Source organism: Calonectris borealis, chromosome 19 (assembly GCF_964195595.1).
Source record: "Calonectris borealis chromosome 19, bCalBor7.hap1.2, whole genome shotgun sequence".
NCBI classification, from domain to species: domain Eukaryota; kingdom Metazoa; phylum Chordata; class Aves; order Procellariiformes; family Procellariidae; genus Calonectris; species Calonectris borealis.
Window position 1 is genome coordinate 10,031,472 of NC_134330.1, and position 18,635 is coordinate 10,050,106.

The 18,635-nt window shown below is 45.8% G+C and overlaps 1 protein-coding gene across 2 annotated transcripts; it reads left to right on the top strand.

The window, feature by feature from the left end:
- The first annotated feature begins 1,105 nt into the window (after positions 1 to 1,105).
- On the top strand, positions 1,106 to 17,943 carry RCC1L (RCC1 like). Of its 2 annotated transcripts, XM_075169000.1 has the most exons (12): positions 1,131 to 1,439; positions 2,275 to 2,404; positions 4,935 to 5,063; positions 5,938 to 6,004; positions 6,463 to 6,499; positions 7,076 to 7,192; positions 9,565 to 9,649; positions 10,684 to 10,865; positions 12,569 to 12,653; positions 13,727 to 13,900; positions 15,237 to 15,322; positions 16,963 to 17,943. In XM_075169000.1, exons 1-12 carry the CDS (start codon positions 1,155 to 1,157, stop codon positions 17,038 to 17,040), a joined length of 1,455 nt encoding a protein of 484 aa, XP_075025101.1. In that variant the 5' UTR covers positions 1,131 to 1,154; the 3' UTR covers positions 17,041 to 17,943. The 2 variants fall into 2 exon arrangements, with proteins under 2 accessions (XP_075025102.1, XP_075025101.1); XM_075169001.1 differs by lacking the exon at positions 6,463 to 6,499 and having other exon boundaries at positions 1,106 to 1,439; positions 7,141 to 7,192.
- The last annotated feature ends 692 nt before the right edge of the window (positions 17,944 to 18,635 follow it).

The window sequence follows — 18,635 nt, forward strand, 5'->3', positions numbered from 1 at the left end:
ATCTGGTTGGGGGGACGAAGGGAGGACAGTGACCTCCGTGAAGGCGGCTGCTTCGCCCCCTCTAGAGGAAAGCGAGGGCGGGGACGTGCGGTATGGGGTCTGCTGGGTGGGGTAGGAGCCGTGAGGCAAGGCGGCCGCCCCAAATGGCGGCAGGGTGTGAGGGGCGCGGGGCGGGCGGCCCGGGGCCTGTGGGGCTGCCAAGGCGTGAGGGGCGAGCGGCGTCCCGAGGCTGCAGGCGCTGGTCCCTCCTGCCGCCTCAGGGAGGGCTGCCATGTCGGGAGGCCGGCGGCCGTCACAGCACGGCCAGCGCCTCCGGGACAGGGCTGCTTTGCAACAGGGAGCGTGGTGCGAGGGCTGCGTGAGGGTGCCACCACAGCCAGCCCTGCCACCGCCACGCCAGGCGGGATCGGGTTTGGGACTAGCTCTGGGTCTGGGTCTAGGCTTGGGCCTGGGTTTGGGTTTGGGTCTGGGTTTGCGTCTGGGTCTGGATCTGTGTCTAGGTCTGGGTAGGGGACTACATTCGGGTCTGGGTCTGGGTTAGGGTCTGGGTTTGGGTCTAGTTCTGGGTCTAGGGCTAGGTTTGGGTCTAGGACTAGGTTTGGGTCTGGGTTTGGATTTGGCTCTGGCCCTGGGTCTGGGTCTGGGTCTGGGTTTGGGTCTAGTTCTGGGTCTAGGATTAGGTTTGGGTCTAGTTCTAGGTCTAGGATTAGGTTTGCGTCTGGCTCTGGGTCTCGGTCTGGGTCTGGGTCCGGGTTTGGGTCTAGTTTTGGGTCTAGGACTAGGTTTGGGTCTGGGTTTGGATTTGGGTCTGGCCCTGGGTCTGGATCTGGGTCTAGTTCTGGGTCTGGGACTAGGTTTGGATCTGGGTTTGGGTTTGGGCCCGGGTGTAGGTTTGGGTCTGGGTCCGGGTCTAATTTTAGATTTAGATCTACACCTGGGTCTGGGGTGGGTCCCACCCCTCCGGAGGGCGGCATAGCCCCTTTAAGACACGACCTTCGCGCGCCCCAGCCGGCCCGCGTCTCGCGTTGCACGTGACCGCGGCGCGGCGGCCGGGCGCATGCGCGCAGGGGGTGGTGAGCCCACCGCCCACGCGGGGTCGCAGGTGAGAGGTGACAAGATGGCGGCGGCCTGAGGGGCGCGGGGCGGCGGCGGTGATGTGGGGAGTGCTGAGGGGAGCGCGGCGGCCGCCGCCGGCCCTCCGCAGGGGCCTGGCCAAGCCGGCAGGCCCGCGGAGCGTCCGCCAGCTGAGGGAGGCCGAGGAGGCCGCCCCGGTCTTCCAGTACGTGGGGAAGGCGGCCAAGCGGAAGGACCGCGTCTTCGTGTGGGGCTTCTCCTACTCGGGCGCCCTGGGCGTCCCCAGCTTCGTGAAGCCGGACGTGGGCTGGAAGAAGCCGCGGCGGATCCAACCCACGCCCTACCGGCTGGAAACGGAGGAGAAGGTGGGCCCGGGGGTGGCGGCGGTTTTATCCCGGCAGGGTAGCGTTAGCGTTGCTTCTCAAGCACCGGGGACCCTCCTCTGTCCATGCCAGCTAATCTTGGCATTTCTCCTTTCAGCTTTGAAAGGCGTTAACGAATCTGATTTAAAGACTTTGCCGTGATTTTTTTTTTATTGATATAGCGGTATTCTTCAGGGTGATTTTTGGTATAACTACAGTAGCATACAGTTTGGAAGGTACGTATCTATATTCTTTTGTCAGAGCCATGAGAGAGCAATGAACAACATTAGAGAAATAGGGCCTCGTTTTCAGTGGCTTTCGTGGCTACTTTCACCTTGATGAAATTGGAAGCTTGTGTTGAAAATCATGTTATTCTTTTGATACATGTTTCAAACATGCTCTGCTGTCCAGTTCAAAGAAGGTCAGAGCCGTTATACTGGGCTTTTTTTGGCAAAAGAAGTAAAGCAGGGGGATGTTATTCTCTTAATACCTCTTTGTGTTTTTTTTCTTTTTTTTTAATCTACAGCTGCTGCAGGTCAGCAAATAGGTGTTCCTGTTGTGTTTGAATGGGTCCAAAATAAGGCAAAAATAAAAATGCACACACAAAAACCCAAAATTCTAGGGCAGTAATGTTGGACTTGAGTTTACACCATTGTGCTTATTACTGAAGAGTGTTTCTGATCATTTTTGCGAAGACCGTATGTACCATGAATTTGGGCTGTATTTGGATCTGGGCTAGTGAAGGAGGAATGCTGATGAACAAATAGCACGGGGCGGAACTTGTCTTTCTAATCCATAGTTTATAACTGAATGGTGTGGGTTTTCTTTGTCTTCAAAGATATCCTCTGCTGCCTGCGGTTATGGATTCACGCTGCTGTCCTCTAATACCACGGACATCACCAAAGTGTGGGGCATGGGCCTGAACAAGGATTCCCAGCTTGGATTTCAGAGAAGCAGAAGAGATCGAAGTAAGGATTAAGGTCGTGTAAGGGCTTACAGGGCGGCATTATAGGATAGATGTGATGTGGGAAACTTCGGGTTAGAAGGCATAAAAAATGTCCAGAAGGCTTTGATGCAGATTGCAGGGCTATGTTTGTTGTTTTTTTTTTTTTTTTTTTTTTTAAAAAAAAAAAAAAGCCTGTGTTTGGACCTTAGCTATGTTTTTGTGTGGTTTGTAACTGATCGAGGTATGCGTTTGTTCTGTGCAGTGCCTGGATGTAACTAAAATCTGAGTAACTATTTATTCTGCAGAAGTGTGTGTGTGTGTTGGTTAAGGTGTTGCTTTGAATCTCTATAGTTTGATAGTAGACAATGTAGTGTACTAGTTAATAAAATGATTTTGGCAAGGTGATTTGCTCACTTCTGTTGCCTTTACATCTATAAACTAATTTCCTTTCCCACAGAGATCTTTTTGTACAGTCAGTGGAATTTTGTGTGAACTGTAGGGGTTTTTATTTTAATACCAAATTGCATTTTGAAGGAAAAATGTGTTATTCAGTCATTCTGTCTTATACCAGGCTGTCAAATGCATTTAAGATGATGATTTCTGTGCAGAACATTGCAGCCTTCCACCTAAGACAGATACGAAAAACACAAACTTAATTCCCTTATAGAATGGGTGTCTCTAACTGTTTAAAAACATTCTTCCATGTTAAAAGCAGTTTTTCCTCTTTGTAGTGTATAAGAGCATAATCCATTAAGGTATGGCGCATCTGATATGGGCAAAAGATTAAACTTTGTGGAGAAGGAAAAGAAAATTGCTGCTACTGTGCAGAATGCTGAAGTTTGCACTGGTGCTGCTGCTGTACATTGCTGCTAGCGTACTGTATAGATTTCCAAGAGTGTGTGCATGCAGCAAGTGTGTGTGCTTAAACAGCAGCTGCAAAATGAAGGGACCGCAGAAGCCTCCACTCACTTCTACTTTTAAAGGTTTCAGCTCTTACTCTGTCTTAGTTCTGTAACTGTTGATCTCTCGGGAGTGTCCTGTCATTTTCTTGGTTTTCATCTGACCTACAGATTATTTTTGCCAGAGAATCCGTAAATAGGTTATGTGGTTCAAGCCCTTCTAAGTAAGGGAGTGTTCAGTGTTCTTAGGATCTGTTGAAAGTGGTGTGCAGATCAGTGGGTTTGCTGCTGCTCCATGTTTAACTTCCCACAGACAAGCTTCCTGTTGGATATGCTGCTTGTTACTCAGTTTTACAAACTTACTTTGGTACCTGCTAGTTCTAACACTGTGCCCCCGTAGATGATTTGTTTCCAGGGGAATTTGCAACCTTCTGACTTTTAGATGGTTGTATTTCATGTTCTAACGTGAGCTGTTTCTAAGCTAAACTACTAATATTTTGCTCTCACCCTCCCCTGCCTTAGCCACCTCGTTGTCTCTTCTCTCTAAAATCCCTCAGATATCAGTGATGATACTGAGTTTGTTACCACAGATCCCAGTAGCTTGTGACTCTGCTGGAAGGAACGGAGAGAGAGAGGACAAGGTTTTTTGCTTTGTGACTTCCACGTCTCTTTAGACAGATACAACCTCGCTGTCTTTCAGTTCCTGCTATGTTGCAAGGCAGGCTGCCGCTATTTGAAAACAGCCAGGTGTGGTGCCTGTCCTCGCATCAAGTAGTGTCTTACTGTAAAAGGGTATGTGTAGATTTTCTAGTTTTTTTAATTGAAGGCAGAGAGAACAAGTTAAAGCAGTGCTACATGTGAGCAGAAAACTGCTTTGGGTCCTTTGGGATTTGATTTCACTTGTTACAGTGGCTTTCTTTGATATCAAAGCTTTTTATCTCCCCTTAACCTTTTCCCTAGTACTGATTTATGTTTTGCTGTTCTTTCTTTTTTTTTTTTTCCTTCCCAATTGACCATAACTGATTACATATTCTTCAAGTTACTAAATCTTCTCTTTCTAGTAAAGCCTGTCATTTTCTTTCATAAACCTTAGATCTCTTATCCCCTATGGAGGCATGCTAGCTAGTGTTTCTTGCATTCCTTTTTTCTGAAAAGGCCTTTAATCTACTGTTCTTTAAATATGAAGCCCTAAGATTTTTTTGTTCACCTTTCGTGCTGTCTTTTTGCTTATTACTGCTATTGTACCTTCTTTGCAGTATCCCCAGTGGCACAGAGTACTTAGTTTGTGCTTGGTGTTAAGCGCTCAAGTAATCCAGCCTTATTCACCAAAGTGGTTGAACATAAGGCTGAAAGCCTCGGTTTCTCAGTTCTGGCCACCTGAAACCTTAATAACCTTCAGCTTCTAGGTATGGTGGATTTTTGATTAGGCAGTGATTATTGGCTTCAGCCATCCCTATGGCTTTTAACTTCTTCCCCGCCCTGATGAATTCTAGTCAACCTTTTACTTTTGTTAGTATCTTGGCTTTCTAAGATATATCTGCTTTTGTAACATAATAGAAGCGAGTGTGTGTATGTGCAACAGGATCGGTGAATATATGATGAATTTGCTTTGTAGAAGCTACTGACTTTTAAAATTTCTCTCTCTTCCTTAAGCTAAGGGCTATGAATATGTCTTGGAACCGTCTCCAATTCCATTACCATTGGAGAAGCCGCAGCAAACTCGAGTCTTGCAGGTGTCCTGTGGGAGAGCCCATTCCCTGATCCTGACAGATAGTGAAGGAGGTATAGTATCGCTTGTGCTGGTGACAAGGGATGCTGACTATGCTTTCGTTAAAAGCTCTGGAAAAGATTGTCTTCCGTCCTTCAGAACAAGACCCTGAATGCGCTGTCTGCGCTGTAAATGTGATGCAGGTAGCTGTTGGCCTTTGTGGGGTTGCTACCGGGAGGGAGAGCCCTGAGCTGATAACCGTGTGTTGAGCTCTGTTTGGCTCAAGCTGTAAATGTGTTGGAAGCTTTTTCGCTACAAGTATTGCAAAATATGTTTTGTTTATCTAGCCCCAGGCCTCATTTAAGTGTAGCCTATTTGTCTTGTTCAGTCAGACGTGTTTTTGAATGCAGTTTTGGATGGCTATGCCAATACTCCAGTGTTACTTTCCCCTTGAAGCCCCAGAGTGCTACATTTATAAAAGGGATTAATAGGCCTTTATACAGAAGATCCTGTGTGTGAATTGGCTCTCCACGTCTCTGGGAATTCTCTGGTCCAGTGACTTCAGTGCTGTGCTGAGCGATCCAGTGCTGCTTATCAGTGGGTGAGCTGGTTGGTTGGTTGATTTAACGCTCCTGTGGGAGCACTGATCTATTTCTGAGTCTCCTTGGCAACAGCAGGATGAACTAGGCAATTACTGAAAAACAGCCAATGGGCTCCAGGTACCGCTACTGTGCCTGCAACAATATCGCCGGGATACTGTTGACGAAAATGGATTCAGTCACTTGAATTTAAGTGGACTTGGTTTGAAGAAAGCTTATGCCAATTTTTATAGTACCGTGTTCCACCTTTCATACTGAGGACCACATAAAAATATTTTGTGTACCTGAAAAGAGGCTTTCAGGGAATTGGACAGTAATAAAACTAGTACCTTTTATCATTGTTTTTCAGTTTTCACCATGGGGAACAATTCTTACGGACAGTGTGGCCGGAAGGTTGTTGAAGATGAAACTTACAGGTGAGAATCGAAAGATCCTGAACTTCCTTAATGTTAAAAACATAATTGCGTGAAGACGATGCTACCGAAAAGCCTGGAGGTGGGAAAAATCTGGTAGTATTAAGGATGCTATTTAAGATTAAGGAGTCTGAGAACGGGCTTTTATGCTGCAGGCGTCATATAAACAGCCTGGCTTTAAACCCAGGCTGGGCATGAGCACTCTTCTAACCACATTCGCAAAAGACAGAAAGATGTCAGCATGTGGCAGTTTTCTTAAGGCATAGTGAGAAAACCCAGCCTTCATAAATTGCTTGAGGTAATTGGTGTTAGTAGTCGATCTTTCTCCCTTTAGCCTCTCGGAGTGCAAGTGCTATTTCTGAGGGTGTTAGAAATACCATTTAATGGTGAAAGAGGCATCCTTTTGTTGAATCTCTTTTTGCTGTAACTGCCTTTGAATCCGTAGTGCTTTTGCTTTACAGGGTTTTTGTGGGCCACACCAAAGCACATCATACAGATGTAAGTGGATATGATGTAAGTGGGTAGTGGGAATATGTTGAAAATTACTAATTCCCTGGCAGAGCCTAGAAGAGATCTTGCTGATTGCGCTCTCTGTGATCCGTAAGACTTGGCCTATAGAGTTTTAAGAAAATAGCTGTAATTTAGCTAGCGTTTTTTCACCTTGATACTGGAAGTTTGTCATTGGGTTGTTCATAATTCCTGTTTTTGTGAAAGAATGAAATGGATGTTAAGACTACGTTATTTGTGCTCTGGGATTTAAATCTGGTTAATCTCTACTTAAGTGTAGTGTTTATATAGGTGCTGCAGTATTATCTAGTGTCTGTGCTCATTCCAGACTACGGAATGCGTTTGAGGATTGCTCCCACTCCCAATTCCCATGAGGGGTTATATTTAAAAAGTGACAGTTCTTAACTTCTTAAATAAGAGAATGCAAAATTACCTTCCTTCTTTGTGCAGTCATTTTACAGTCGAACTATGCTCTTTGAATATGTAAGAGAACATGTGAAAGAATCTCTCTTCTTGTAATAGCAAAGTGGCTTTCAGTAAAGGCAGGTCTACCTTCACGTTTTTCAGTTGCAGTCCTCTGAAATCCTCTGTGTTGCCTTTTCTCTTCTCGGTGGTTGTTTGGTGGTGTCCAGTGAAAGCCATCTAATTCATCAGCTGAAGGAGTTTGACAGCAGAGTTGTCCAGGTAAGAGGATCTTCTGAACTGAATTTTGAAGGTGGATTGAAAACTGGCTGAACAGCTGAGCTCAGAGGGTGGTAATCAGTGGCACAAAGACTAGTTGAATGCCAGTAACTAGTGCTGTATCCCAATACTGGGTCCAATCCTGTTTAACATTTTCACTAATGATCTGTATGATGGGGCAGGGCGTACCCTCAGAGAGTGTGCAGATGACACAGAACTGGGAGGAGTGGCTGATACAGCAGAGGGTGGTGCTGCCATCCAGAGGCACCTCGACAGGCTGGAGAAACGGCCTGACAGGAACCTCATGAAGTTCAACAAGGGGAAGGGCGAAGTCCCGCACCTGGGGAGGAACAGCCCCAGACACCGCTATATGCTGGGGGCCGACTGGCTGGGAAGCAGCTCTGCAGAAAAGGCCCTGGGGGTCCTGGTGGACACCAGCTTGACCATGAGCCAGCGGCGTGCCCTTGCTGTAGAGAAGGCAAATGGTATCCTGGGCTGCATTAGGAGGAGGGTTGCCAGCAGGTCAACGGAGGTGGTCCTTCCCTTCTACTCAGCACTGGTGAGGCCAAACTCGGAGTACTATGTCCATTTCTGGGCTCCCCAGTACAAGAGAGACATGGACATACTGGAGAGAGTCCAACGAAGGGCCATTAAGGTGATGAAGGGACTGGAGTATCTCTCCTATGAGGAAGTGCTGAGAGAGCTGGGACTGTTTAGCCTGGAAAAGAGAAGGCTTGGGGGAGTGTGTCTTAGCAATGTATATAAATACCTGAAGAGAGGGTGCAAAGAGGACAGAGCCAGGCTCTTTTCAGTGGTGCCCAGTGACAGGACAAGAGGCAGTGGGCACAAACTGAGACACAGCAGGTTCCCTCTGAACACCAGAAAACACTTCTTTACTGTGACTGAGCACTGACACAGGTTGCCCAGAGAGGTTGTGGAGTCTCCCTGCTTGGAGATATTAAAAAGCCCTCTGGACATGGTCCTGGACAACTGGTTGTAGGCGGCCCTGCTTGAGCAGGGGGGTTGGACCAGATGACTTTCACAGGTTCCTTCCAACCTCAACCAGTCTGTGATTCTGTAATGAAAAAAATCAGTATGCAAATCATTCAATTGAAGCTCTTTGAAATGATGAGGCGATCTACTCTATGGTTGCTTATAAAAAGCACAAGGTGGCATTTTGCTCCGTGCCTCTGCATGGCAGTTGCAACTGGCAATGCAGGGTCTGAACTTACTGAAGAATTTGATGGGAACAGCAATGCAGTATTTGCTTGCACATCTTCTAGGTAACACCTGCACGGCAGGGAAGTTGTTTTGATGCCTCATCTCTTCCTGTCCCGATTTCTTGCTCTTGTTCCCCTTTGGCACTTTTATATCAATTGAACTGTTTTATTTTGAATTTTTTCTTCCCCGTTTCAAAAGTGAGCTGTGAGACCGTCCACTTAGACTAGCCAGCATTTCCCTAGGGCAGGTCTCTAGGAGAGCAAGGGACTGCAGAGCAGCGTAAATACCACTGAGTCTGCACACGGCTGCAGTATTTCCAGGCACAGGAGCAGTTCGCTAGTATGGCTATGCCACTGTAGCAGTACTCTCTGGGCAAATGTTGCTTCTGTTCTGTGCAGCATCCTAGAAAGCAAGGGTCATTTATTTAGGTCCGCATGATGAGTGTGCACTGTGGCACATCCTGACGATGTTTTGAATTAGGCTTGTAAACTTCTGTTTGGATTTTTCATTATTTTTTTTTTTTCCCCCCAAGGGGGTTGAATAATTGGTACCTGTTTGTACTTTGACAGCAGTTATGTGCTTAATATTCTTGGTAGTCAATCTCTAACTTGCGGATTAAATTCCTTTAATTTCTGGCTAATTTTTAATGTCTACTTTTGAATAAAGATCTTGGCTTTAATTCATGCCAAGCCTGTGGCAGACATGATTGCTAGTTCAACATAAATGTCAATTTGAGAACAGATGTGTTCCTAGAGCGCTTACATGGCAAGGAATCAATAGCAGTTTGTAGCTGGCATTGAGCGCCATGTGGTAGCACTCTGGGAAGGGAGATCTCTTATTTACTCTTTGCTGTTTTATTGTGTTGCACTGCTGAATCAAGCTTACTGTTAACTAGCCCTTGTTTTGGATCTCAGAACAAATCAACTGCAACATCACTTCCCACAAAGAAAATTCTGCGGTTTTCTGTGCTGTATCGTGCTGTTCTTAGCCTTCCCTCAATGTCGAGCCTTTTGATCTGGAGAGAAAGGGCAAAATCTGAGCTGATGGGCGTTGTAGAGGTTGATTACTCAATTTGTCTGCCAGTAATGCTTCATTAAATAAATTCTGAACACTTGACCTTTCCTGACCAGCTCTGACTTTTTGTTTGTGTGCAGGTTGTGTGCGGGCAGGACCACAGTCTGTTTAGAACCAAGAAAGGTGCGGTCTACGCCTGTGGATGGGGGGCTGATGGACAAACAGGTAGGAGCTCAGCTTAGCTTGCGTTTCAGTGAATTGATGAATGTAGAAAGCTGTCCTAGTTCAGAGCTTGTGATGTATATTTGTCTTGCATGTGTGGACAGAAAGGGGCTGGTATATTTCCAGCTGTGTGCAGATGTTCTCAATACTCTTGTGCAACCAAACTGAGAAAAAACAGTTCATTTTTAGAGGAGCTTTAGGATGCCACGCTGGCAATCCAAGCATGCAATCTGAGGAGAATGTGTCTGCTGTTTGAAGCTTGTGAGGGGATGTGGAAGCGGCATGGGAAGGTTAGCTCCTCGGTTCTGTGCAGGCTTTGCTTCCCGATTCTCATTTCAGGGTCTGTTTTGCTTCTTGCTCCTTTTGAACTGGCGGAGACCTTTGGCAGCTACTGCTGTCTTAGCATGGCATCTTTGGCCAGGCCCTTGTCCTGGTGGCTCCTGCTGTCAGAGGACTTCCAGTCCTTCCTACTGTTTAGTCCTGTGGCTCCTGAAGCTGGGTTCTGCCCTTGGTTCTCTTGTGCGGACGTACTGTAGCTCGTCTTGTTTGTCATCTACATTCTGGCCTCTTGTCCAGGCAGCTCTTTGTCATGTAATGTGTTTGCTTCCCAGCCTCTTTTGCCGCTTCACCTGCTGTTGTCTAAACTGATTGCAGTGTGCTGTCGCTCATGGCTCTCCTTGCAGAAGGCAGGATGCAGCTGGGTTGTGAAACTTCGCCTCTGTCGGGATATCTGCCTAGTTTGGTTGCTGCTCTCTCAAACACTTTGGTCCATGCAGACAAGAGAGATGAGGGCCTACACTGTTTGCCAGGTGTGATTGTATAAAGTTGTTTTGTACTCTAGAGAGGTAGCTTTGGCTAGAAGAACTGGTGTTTGTGGCTGCTTGTCCATTGAAGCTGGTAGTTAAGAGATATGGACAGAAAGATTTCTTCTGGAGGGAGGATGATTGAGTTATAACATGACAAAATGGTCCTATGTAGGCGTTAAAAGTATGTCTGGAAAAAAATTCTTCATCATCTGTCTGCTTTTTTCCTTTCAGGTCTTGGACACTACAACATCACCAGTGTTCCTACTAAGCTATGTGGTGACATTGCTGGAGTAAACATTATCCAGGTCTCTTCCTATGGGGACTGTTGTCTGGCTGTTTCAGATGAAGGAGATGTCTTTGGTTGGGGAAATTCAGAATATTTGCAGTTGGCATCTGTCACGGAAACCACACAGGTCAGTTGGCCTGGGGGCATGTTTTTACATGTTTAAGTTCAGCTGCTGTGCACGGTTAAAAATTATATACTTCTCCCTGCTCTGGGTTCTTTTGACAGCAGTATAAATCAATATAACACCACTAGCAGGCTGGTTTTACCTATGGTTACAAAACCAATCTGTCTGAAATGGTTGTACAGCTTTAGGGCAGTATGTTTCCCAGCTATTGATAGGTAAAGGCTTGTGTGACCTCACCCCAGTTTGTTAGTCTTATCAAGGAAGAACACAGCCTGTGCTCTCCTTTCCCCATCCCACGGACTTTGCACCAAATTGAGATCCAGCTCGAGTGCTTGTGCAGGATAGGAATTAGTCCTTTGGGTGGCTAATCTAGAATTTCGAGTGGTCCTGCTTTGCGCACGGTGCTGCTCCAGATGACTCCTGGAAGTCCCTTCCAATCAACCCGTATGTTGGTGAATTTTTGACAAACAATTTTAGTAGGTTTATAGCTGAATCCTTAACAAATCCCAGTGTCTCATACATAAAAGTTTTTTGGAGCAAACTTATGCGGGGCAAAAATATAGTGCTGACTCGACACCAAGCATTGTAGTACTGAGGTAATTAGGCAGATGGTCTCCTCTTACAGTTAGTGTGGGAAATGGAGTCAGGGAATTAATTAATACTCAAGCTATTTTTGGCAGAAGGCTAAGAGCAGACAGTTGCATTAGTATGGCTTTAGTAAAATATGTACCTTTGTTTCCCATGCCTCTCCTGATGTATCCTTAATGTAGGGCTAATGTGTGAGACCCATAAGGCCTGAAGACAATGACCAGGTTAAGTAGTGTAATAGTTTCCTGGCTGGGTGCTCGATGGAGGTCGGAGGGGTCTGAAATGGATGAATAGCATGTTTGCCAAAGCGGGAGTTTTAGGTACAATATAGATAAAGTCCAAATTGTGGAATAGCAGAGCTGGATATTATCTGTGAAATCAGAAGTCACTGTTCATGTGTGTCAAGGCATGTAGGTTTCTGTTATAGAATCATAGAATCATTAAGGTTGGAAAAGGCCTCTAAGATCGAGTCCAACCGTCAACCCAACACCCCCATGCCCACTACACCATGTCCCTAAGCGCCTCATCTACATGTCTTTTAAATACTTCCAGGGATGGTGACTCCACCACTTCCCTGGGCAGCCTGTTCCAAGGCCTGACCACTCTTTCAGTGAAGAAATTTCTCCTAATGTCCAGTCTAAACCTCCCTTGGCGCAACTTGAGGCCATTTCCTCTCGTCCTATTGTATTGAACTATACCAAATAAGAGTGATTTTCTTTGAGTGATTTTTTCCTCAAAAAAATGCCACCACAGACCAGATTTTAGTGATCCTGTCCATTGTGAAAACTTGCAAATGTGCTTGCCTATTGAGTTTCCCATTGTGTCTGACTTACAGAGCCAGGGATATAAGCAGACATTAAGCATTCCCAGCTTTGTTGCCATGCATCTAAGCTTTCCAGTGGGTAACTTTTTCCACTTTGTCCACACTTAATGAATTTCATGTAGTTTTTTTAATCCTGGGATTTGCATTCATTCCATTATTCAGGCAATAAAGGTTGTCTGTATCAGGAATTCAGTGTATGTAAGCTCTAACCAGAACTAGAGAACAAGTTAAAAATGGGTATCTAGTTTGCATTTTATGACCTTGTCTCTGACGACTCTCTTGCAACCTCATACAGGTGAATGTTCCTAGACATTTACCATTCAAGATTGGGAAGATAAAGGAGGCTGCATGTGGAGGGACTGGCAATATTGTGCTAACAGGTGAGTTTGCTTTTACGATCGTCCTCTTTAGTGCAAGGCCATGCAGTAGGTGGTTTGTAACATCATGGAGCAAGCATCTTGTTCACTGGAAACAGGGAGGTACTGTCTGGTACGAGGAAAGCTGGGAGACTGAGAAACGTGTGATTTAAGAATGTACTAGGGGAATTATTTTCACTAGCTGCAGAGCATTGCTTCCAGTATGTGCTGTTAGCGCTTAGGCAAACTATAACAAGAGCATGGTCACTGCTTGCTGTTCTGATCCCTTGTTTGTTATCACACGGGCCATGTGTGGCCTGTAATGAAGGTGGATATAAGGAGGAAGTAAGGTAACGCTTGAGAGAAAGAAGAGCCCTTCGGACTCGATACAAATCTGACGTGTAAATAAATCTCGATAAACTAGACTGGAAATTAGAGAGTTCTGGAAACAGTGAAACTCTGCAGCAGGCTTCTTGGTGAATGCTGCTTTGGATTGCCAGTGGCCAGGGGAGCACAACTTGAAAGTCACGGAATAAAGGAGTGAGGGAAAGGATTGCGCTATTTTTATGAAGGATCATCTCAAGGAAGACGTTCATATATATAGTGCGGTTGCTGTGATGACAAGACATTTGAGCTTCTAGCACGAAGGGAGCAGAGCTAGCAGACATAGCAACTTACTCTGTCTTATGCTGTCCAACTGCTGCCTTTCCCGGGCACCCAGCTAAGGCAGAATGCCAGACAGAGCGATCAGCCTACCACTGGTTTGGCCATGCCTCAAAGGAAAAAGCGAAGATAACAAAACATTCAGCCTCTGTCCCATCAGTCAGTAAGCTGAAGTATTTTATCCAGCCCACGCCGTGTTGGCATTTTTTCCCCATGAAAGTTTTGCCTGCGAAGACTGATCTGTTTGCACAGCTTAGGAAAAAATTAAGGCATTTGAATGGGAATGCATTGTTTGTTACATTTAAGTAATCAAAAGGTGCTAGACTGCTCTGGGAGAAAGCAAAATATCCCTTTGGATCTAATTAAGTCTTGGTCATGGCATGAATTTCACAAGCACAGACTTTCTTACAGAATGTGTTCTTATTGTAATACAGAAGAAGGAAATGTTTTTGTCTGGGGATATGGAATTCTTGGGAAAGGACCAAACCTAATAGAGACAGCAGTGCCAGAGATGATCCCACCCAGCCTTTTTGGCCGGTCAGACTTCAATCCGGACATCCGTGTTGCTCACGTTCGCTGTGGACTCAGCCAGTTTGCGGCACTTACAAGTAAGTTTCTAGTCCTGCTGTCATGGAGAAGTCCCATTGTTGTATTATTGGCAGTTAAAAGAAAAACAAAAAAGTGCCCATCTTTCTTTAAACTTAAAGCACATTGGAATGCAACAGGAGGGGCGGGCAGCACATTTATAGGTGTCAGCATGGTTTCTAACATAGGTACTGCACTGACTTATGCTTTAATTGAGAAAGTGTTACTCTTCTAAAGCAAACAAAAAATTTCTCTCAAACAGGAAACCTGGGAAGATTTTTTTTTCATTTCCTTGTACGGAGTAAGTCAGTCAGTTGCATTTTAGAAACAGCAGGAATTTATGTGATAAAAGAACAAACTAAAATTGAGTCTAAATTGGAGCTAGATGTCAGGGTTTCTTGGCTCTTCTCCGCAATTCAGTTAAATCTGAGGTGGGAAGACCTACACATGTAACATGCAAATGGTATGATACTCTGATAGGTACATCCTGTACTGGACACCAGCCTTTAAAGGAAGTTTTGAATTTGAAAGTCGTTTAAAAATGGGCAGCAGAGGGCAGCAGCACAGAAAACGCATGGACTTGGTAGCGAAAGTAATAGTTTACTAATGAAAAGTGCCAGGTGCCAATGTGCTTGGCCCTTCCTGGGGAAGTGGTATGCATGACACTGTCAGTCAGGTTACAGGGTGCTTGTAACTGATCTCCCCCTGGTATGCAGGAGGCGTTAGAAACTGTGTTCTGATTAAATTGAACTTATGTTATAGATGATGTTTTGGTTGTCTATGCTGTGGGGCTGATCTAAACACTTCTGAGATCTACATATTTTGCTGAGGGGCTTAAAACTGTCCAGCTCTGTTGCATGCAAGTTTTTTTCTTTTTCCCCAGTTGTCATTAGAAAGTCACTTCTGTCAGGCAGCTGAATAACCAGTCCCCAGGTGATGGCTTGGGACAGATTTCACTGCCTTGCTTACCCGGTTTGCTGTGCTGATAGCTGATGTGGGTCAGCTGTAATTGTCTAATTCCAGCACAAGTTACTCACTTCACCACAAATGATCCCCTGGAATCTCTTCTGCTGCACTCTTTCTTCAAATAAAATCCCAAAGCAAGAGCTGTAAGAGGGGGAAGCAAAGACTTGTGCCCAGAACTTGCTGCTTGTCCTGCTCATTAGGCATCGTTTTCCCCGAGCACAAGTACATTTATTGTACTGGAGCTAAACTCGGTGGCTTTTATACTGCATGTATAACCCTTTATACTCCCAGAAGCACTGTAGCCACGCTTGCCAGCATCACAAACAGAATTCTTCCTTTTTAATGACTATGCCCTATTTTTTTATTCTTTTTTTTTCTTTTTTTCCTGTATAGACAGAGGAGAATTGTTTGTATGGGGCAAGAATATAAGAGGGTGCCTGGGAACTGGAAGAATGGAAGACCAGTATTTCCCATGGAGGGTAAGGACGGTAGTATTAAGGCCAAGAGTATATTCTTTAGCTAGTCTTTGTTTTCCTGAGGGCAAGAAAAATCATATGCTGCATAGTTTCGTTGGGTAACTTTGTAAGAAGTGGAAGCCTAAGATGACTGTAGAACTGCTTTGTTTTCTGGAGATCCTTGCCTAGCCTGCTTAGGGATGGAGGTATTCAGTAAATTTTTTTAGTCTTCTGGTTCTGCTATTTCAGTATAGATTTGAGATCCCAAAGCAAAATTCGGTGCTGTACCATCACTTCTGAACAGTTCTTCTCTTCCTCCTGGCCACAGTCTTCTACCTGCTACCCCTTACTGCCTCTTCCCTCCCCTCCTATCCTGCACTTCACTTTTATACGTGCTGCAAAGAAAACCACCAGTATTGGTCATCTGTGACTTGCATTACACATCTAAATTAGGTGAACACTTTGGTCATGGTGGTCAGACTGTAGTGGCAGCAGGTCCACATAGCAGTGGGCTGCCTTCCCCTGCTCCTCTTCCAAGTCAAGCAGCTATGGTGGTGGGTCACTGGACTGCCTGTGTAGTTCAGGAGGAGATCCTTAGCCACTGAACTGTATTTTCATAGCTGTTTCGCAATGCTTCCAGTTCCACTCCCTTCTCTCAGATGGCTCTGAGAGCCAGACTCTGTGGGTGTAGAAGAGTCTTTGGCTCTGGAGTTCAGCACTCAGCTTAACAGATGTTCCCAGTCTCCATGAAGGCCAAGTAGGAGAGGAGGGAGGCAATCAGTTGGACCACCCTGGAGTCCTTTTCTATGTGTCTGAACTTGCAGTGGATGTGTTTCTTTGGCATGCTTTCTTCTCCTTTTAAAAATGAACAAAAAAAGACCAACTGTGGAGCATTTGCCTAAAATCACACTGCTGTGGCTGAGTGGAGTCTCCGAATTCACCAAGCGTGGCATGTCCAGGTTTCCCTAAGCGTGGACACAGAGGGTTATGCTCCCTCAAACAGCCCGCTCCTGTCTGACGTTACTATGGCAATGTACCAAAACAAGGGCAGTTACCAGGGTTCTTGTCTGTGACCTCCTGCCCTAGAACTGGCCATTTCTCCTCTCCCTTGGCTCTAAGGAAAAACTTCCACTTGTAGCCTCTGCTTTCCTTGAATTTGAAGTCAACTCTAAGTGAAAGAGCTGTAACTATACTAGCGAGTGAGCTGGGTCTGCTTAGCATCAAAGCATAAACTGCCTTAGGCTGAGTTGAGCTTTTGCCTCGTTCCAGTCCTTGCTCATGAGAGAAGAGGCAAATCCTTGTGGCGCTTGGGCAGATCCTCTTCCTGCTGTCTGGATTACTCTCTGTTCGGTCATGCTGTTTCTGCTGCTGAACAGATGGGCTGAGGCTACAGTCTCCTCACTGTCTGCTAGTGAGACCTCTTTCCGTCCTTCCAAAGGTTTACGTGCTTCTGTGAAGGGAGAAAGGGAATATTTCACAGCTCAATGCACAAACATGTCTGGTGCTGAACCTTGCTTTCTCTGGGTTTTCAAGATGGCACTTTCATAGGTACAAGTCCCTGTGAAACCAACTGGCATGTTAAGTAGAAAGAGGATGAGAAATAGGAAATACCAGGTGCAAAGTACCAGCTTGAGAAATAATCCACTTTTGTGTGTCTGACCCAGGTGACTGTACCCGGTGAGGTGGTGGATGTTGCGTGTGGAGTTGATCATATGGTAAGCATGGTTAAGTCTTTCACCTAGTGATATTGCTGGGCCTCAGCACTGTGCTAAGAAGACAGGGGGACTTGGTGACGAGCTTCTTGGAAAGAAAGACTCATTCCGTGAAGCCAAGCAAGAAGCGACTGTGAGCAGAGACAGCCATAGCAGTGCCTGGGTCTGTTGTCGTCTCTGCATCATGGAAATGCTCCCGCCTGGTGCAGGAAAGATGCACGTTCCCAGAGGAGAGTGGAAATGCAGGGAGTGCTCTGGCTGGTTCCTGATGAGCTCCCAAAGAGTCTGAGGCCCAGCGCACAGCTGGGGAGTCCCTCTGTGTGTAAGGATGAAGAGCATCTCTCTCAGGAAAAACTGGCACGAGGTGAAATCTGTAGCACAAGACATTCATTTATGGATGCTTTCCTTGTCACCAGCTCTAGGGTATCAGTGTTGGGTTGAGCCAAACTATTTCTCAAGGGATTTTTAATAACTGTTTTTTATGTGGAAGAAAAGTCGTGCTGGCTTATGGAGTCCAGCACAGCTGTCCTTGGTGTCCGCCACCAGCTGCGCTCTGCCCAGGCCGCTGTTCCGTGCGGAAGCTGGACGCTCAGCCCGTGGCCTGGAGGCAGTGGTGTGCTAGCAGGGGAAGGAGTCTTAATGGGCAAGAAGCAGACCCTTGTTTCTTGGTACTTTCTTAGCAGGGAAGTTGTGGTGGGCGCATTTAGGACACGGTAGGCTGCTGGCGATGGGATGCAACAGCTCTATGTACCTGTAACAGGCACTTACCAAATCTCATCCTGAAGTGTGGGAAACTGTCTCCTCTGAAATACTCCAAACATCAGGCAGAGTTGTAGCATTTTTCCTGTGTGGGATACTTCTACTCTGTAAATTATTTTGGCAAAAATCCAAGCTGATATGTTTTTAATAAAGCGGTAATGGAAATGTTCTTGAGCTTGACTTCACACGCGGGCTGCTCTGTCTTGCACTTTGCATGTTAAACTTAAGCATTTTGGTTCACAGTGATTGATGGAAAACCTCTTTTCTCAACTGAGACCTCTGCACCTGCAGGACTCATACCGTTGTAGGCAGGCACTGTATCCACGGTCCCAGGGACGCCACATACTCACATTTTGGCTCTGTTATCTGAAATCCTATATCAAATCTGTTGTTTAATTACCAAAACTCAGGGGCTGAACTCTACTTTGGTGAAGTAAGTCTTGAAAGACTTTGCATAAAATATAGGAGAGGTGAAACGAAGTGCACAGAAATTAAGAGATGCATATGAGTTGTTATTAACATTGCTGTGTAACTGGTATTGCTGTGGTGGGTTGAGGCAGAACAAGCAGAAAGCTACCGTTAAATTGTGGCAGACCTTCACTGCTGTGAATTCCCATTAAGTTAGCTTTAATTTATACCTCCTTCTATATGCGACTTGGGCAACTTGAGCTGCCCAAACTTGTCTTGTTGGCCTCATGGGAGTAGCTGTGGCCTTTTAACATGAGGAAGCTTATTAAGGCATTGAAAACAAATGTAAAAAACCTATGGTAAGAAAGGTGTTTCTAACAACCCCCTTCGAGGATGTTGCTGTTTGAGGAGGGCTGCGCAGGGTGGCTGGTTAGCGCAGGGCAGCGCTGCAGGCTTTT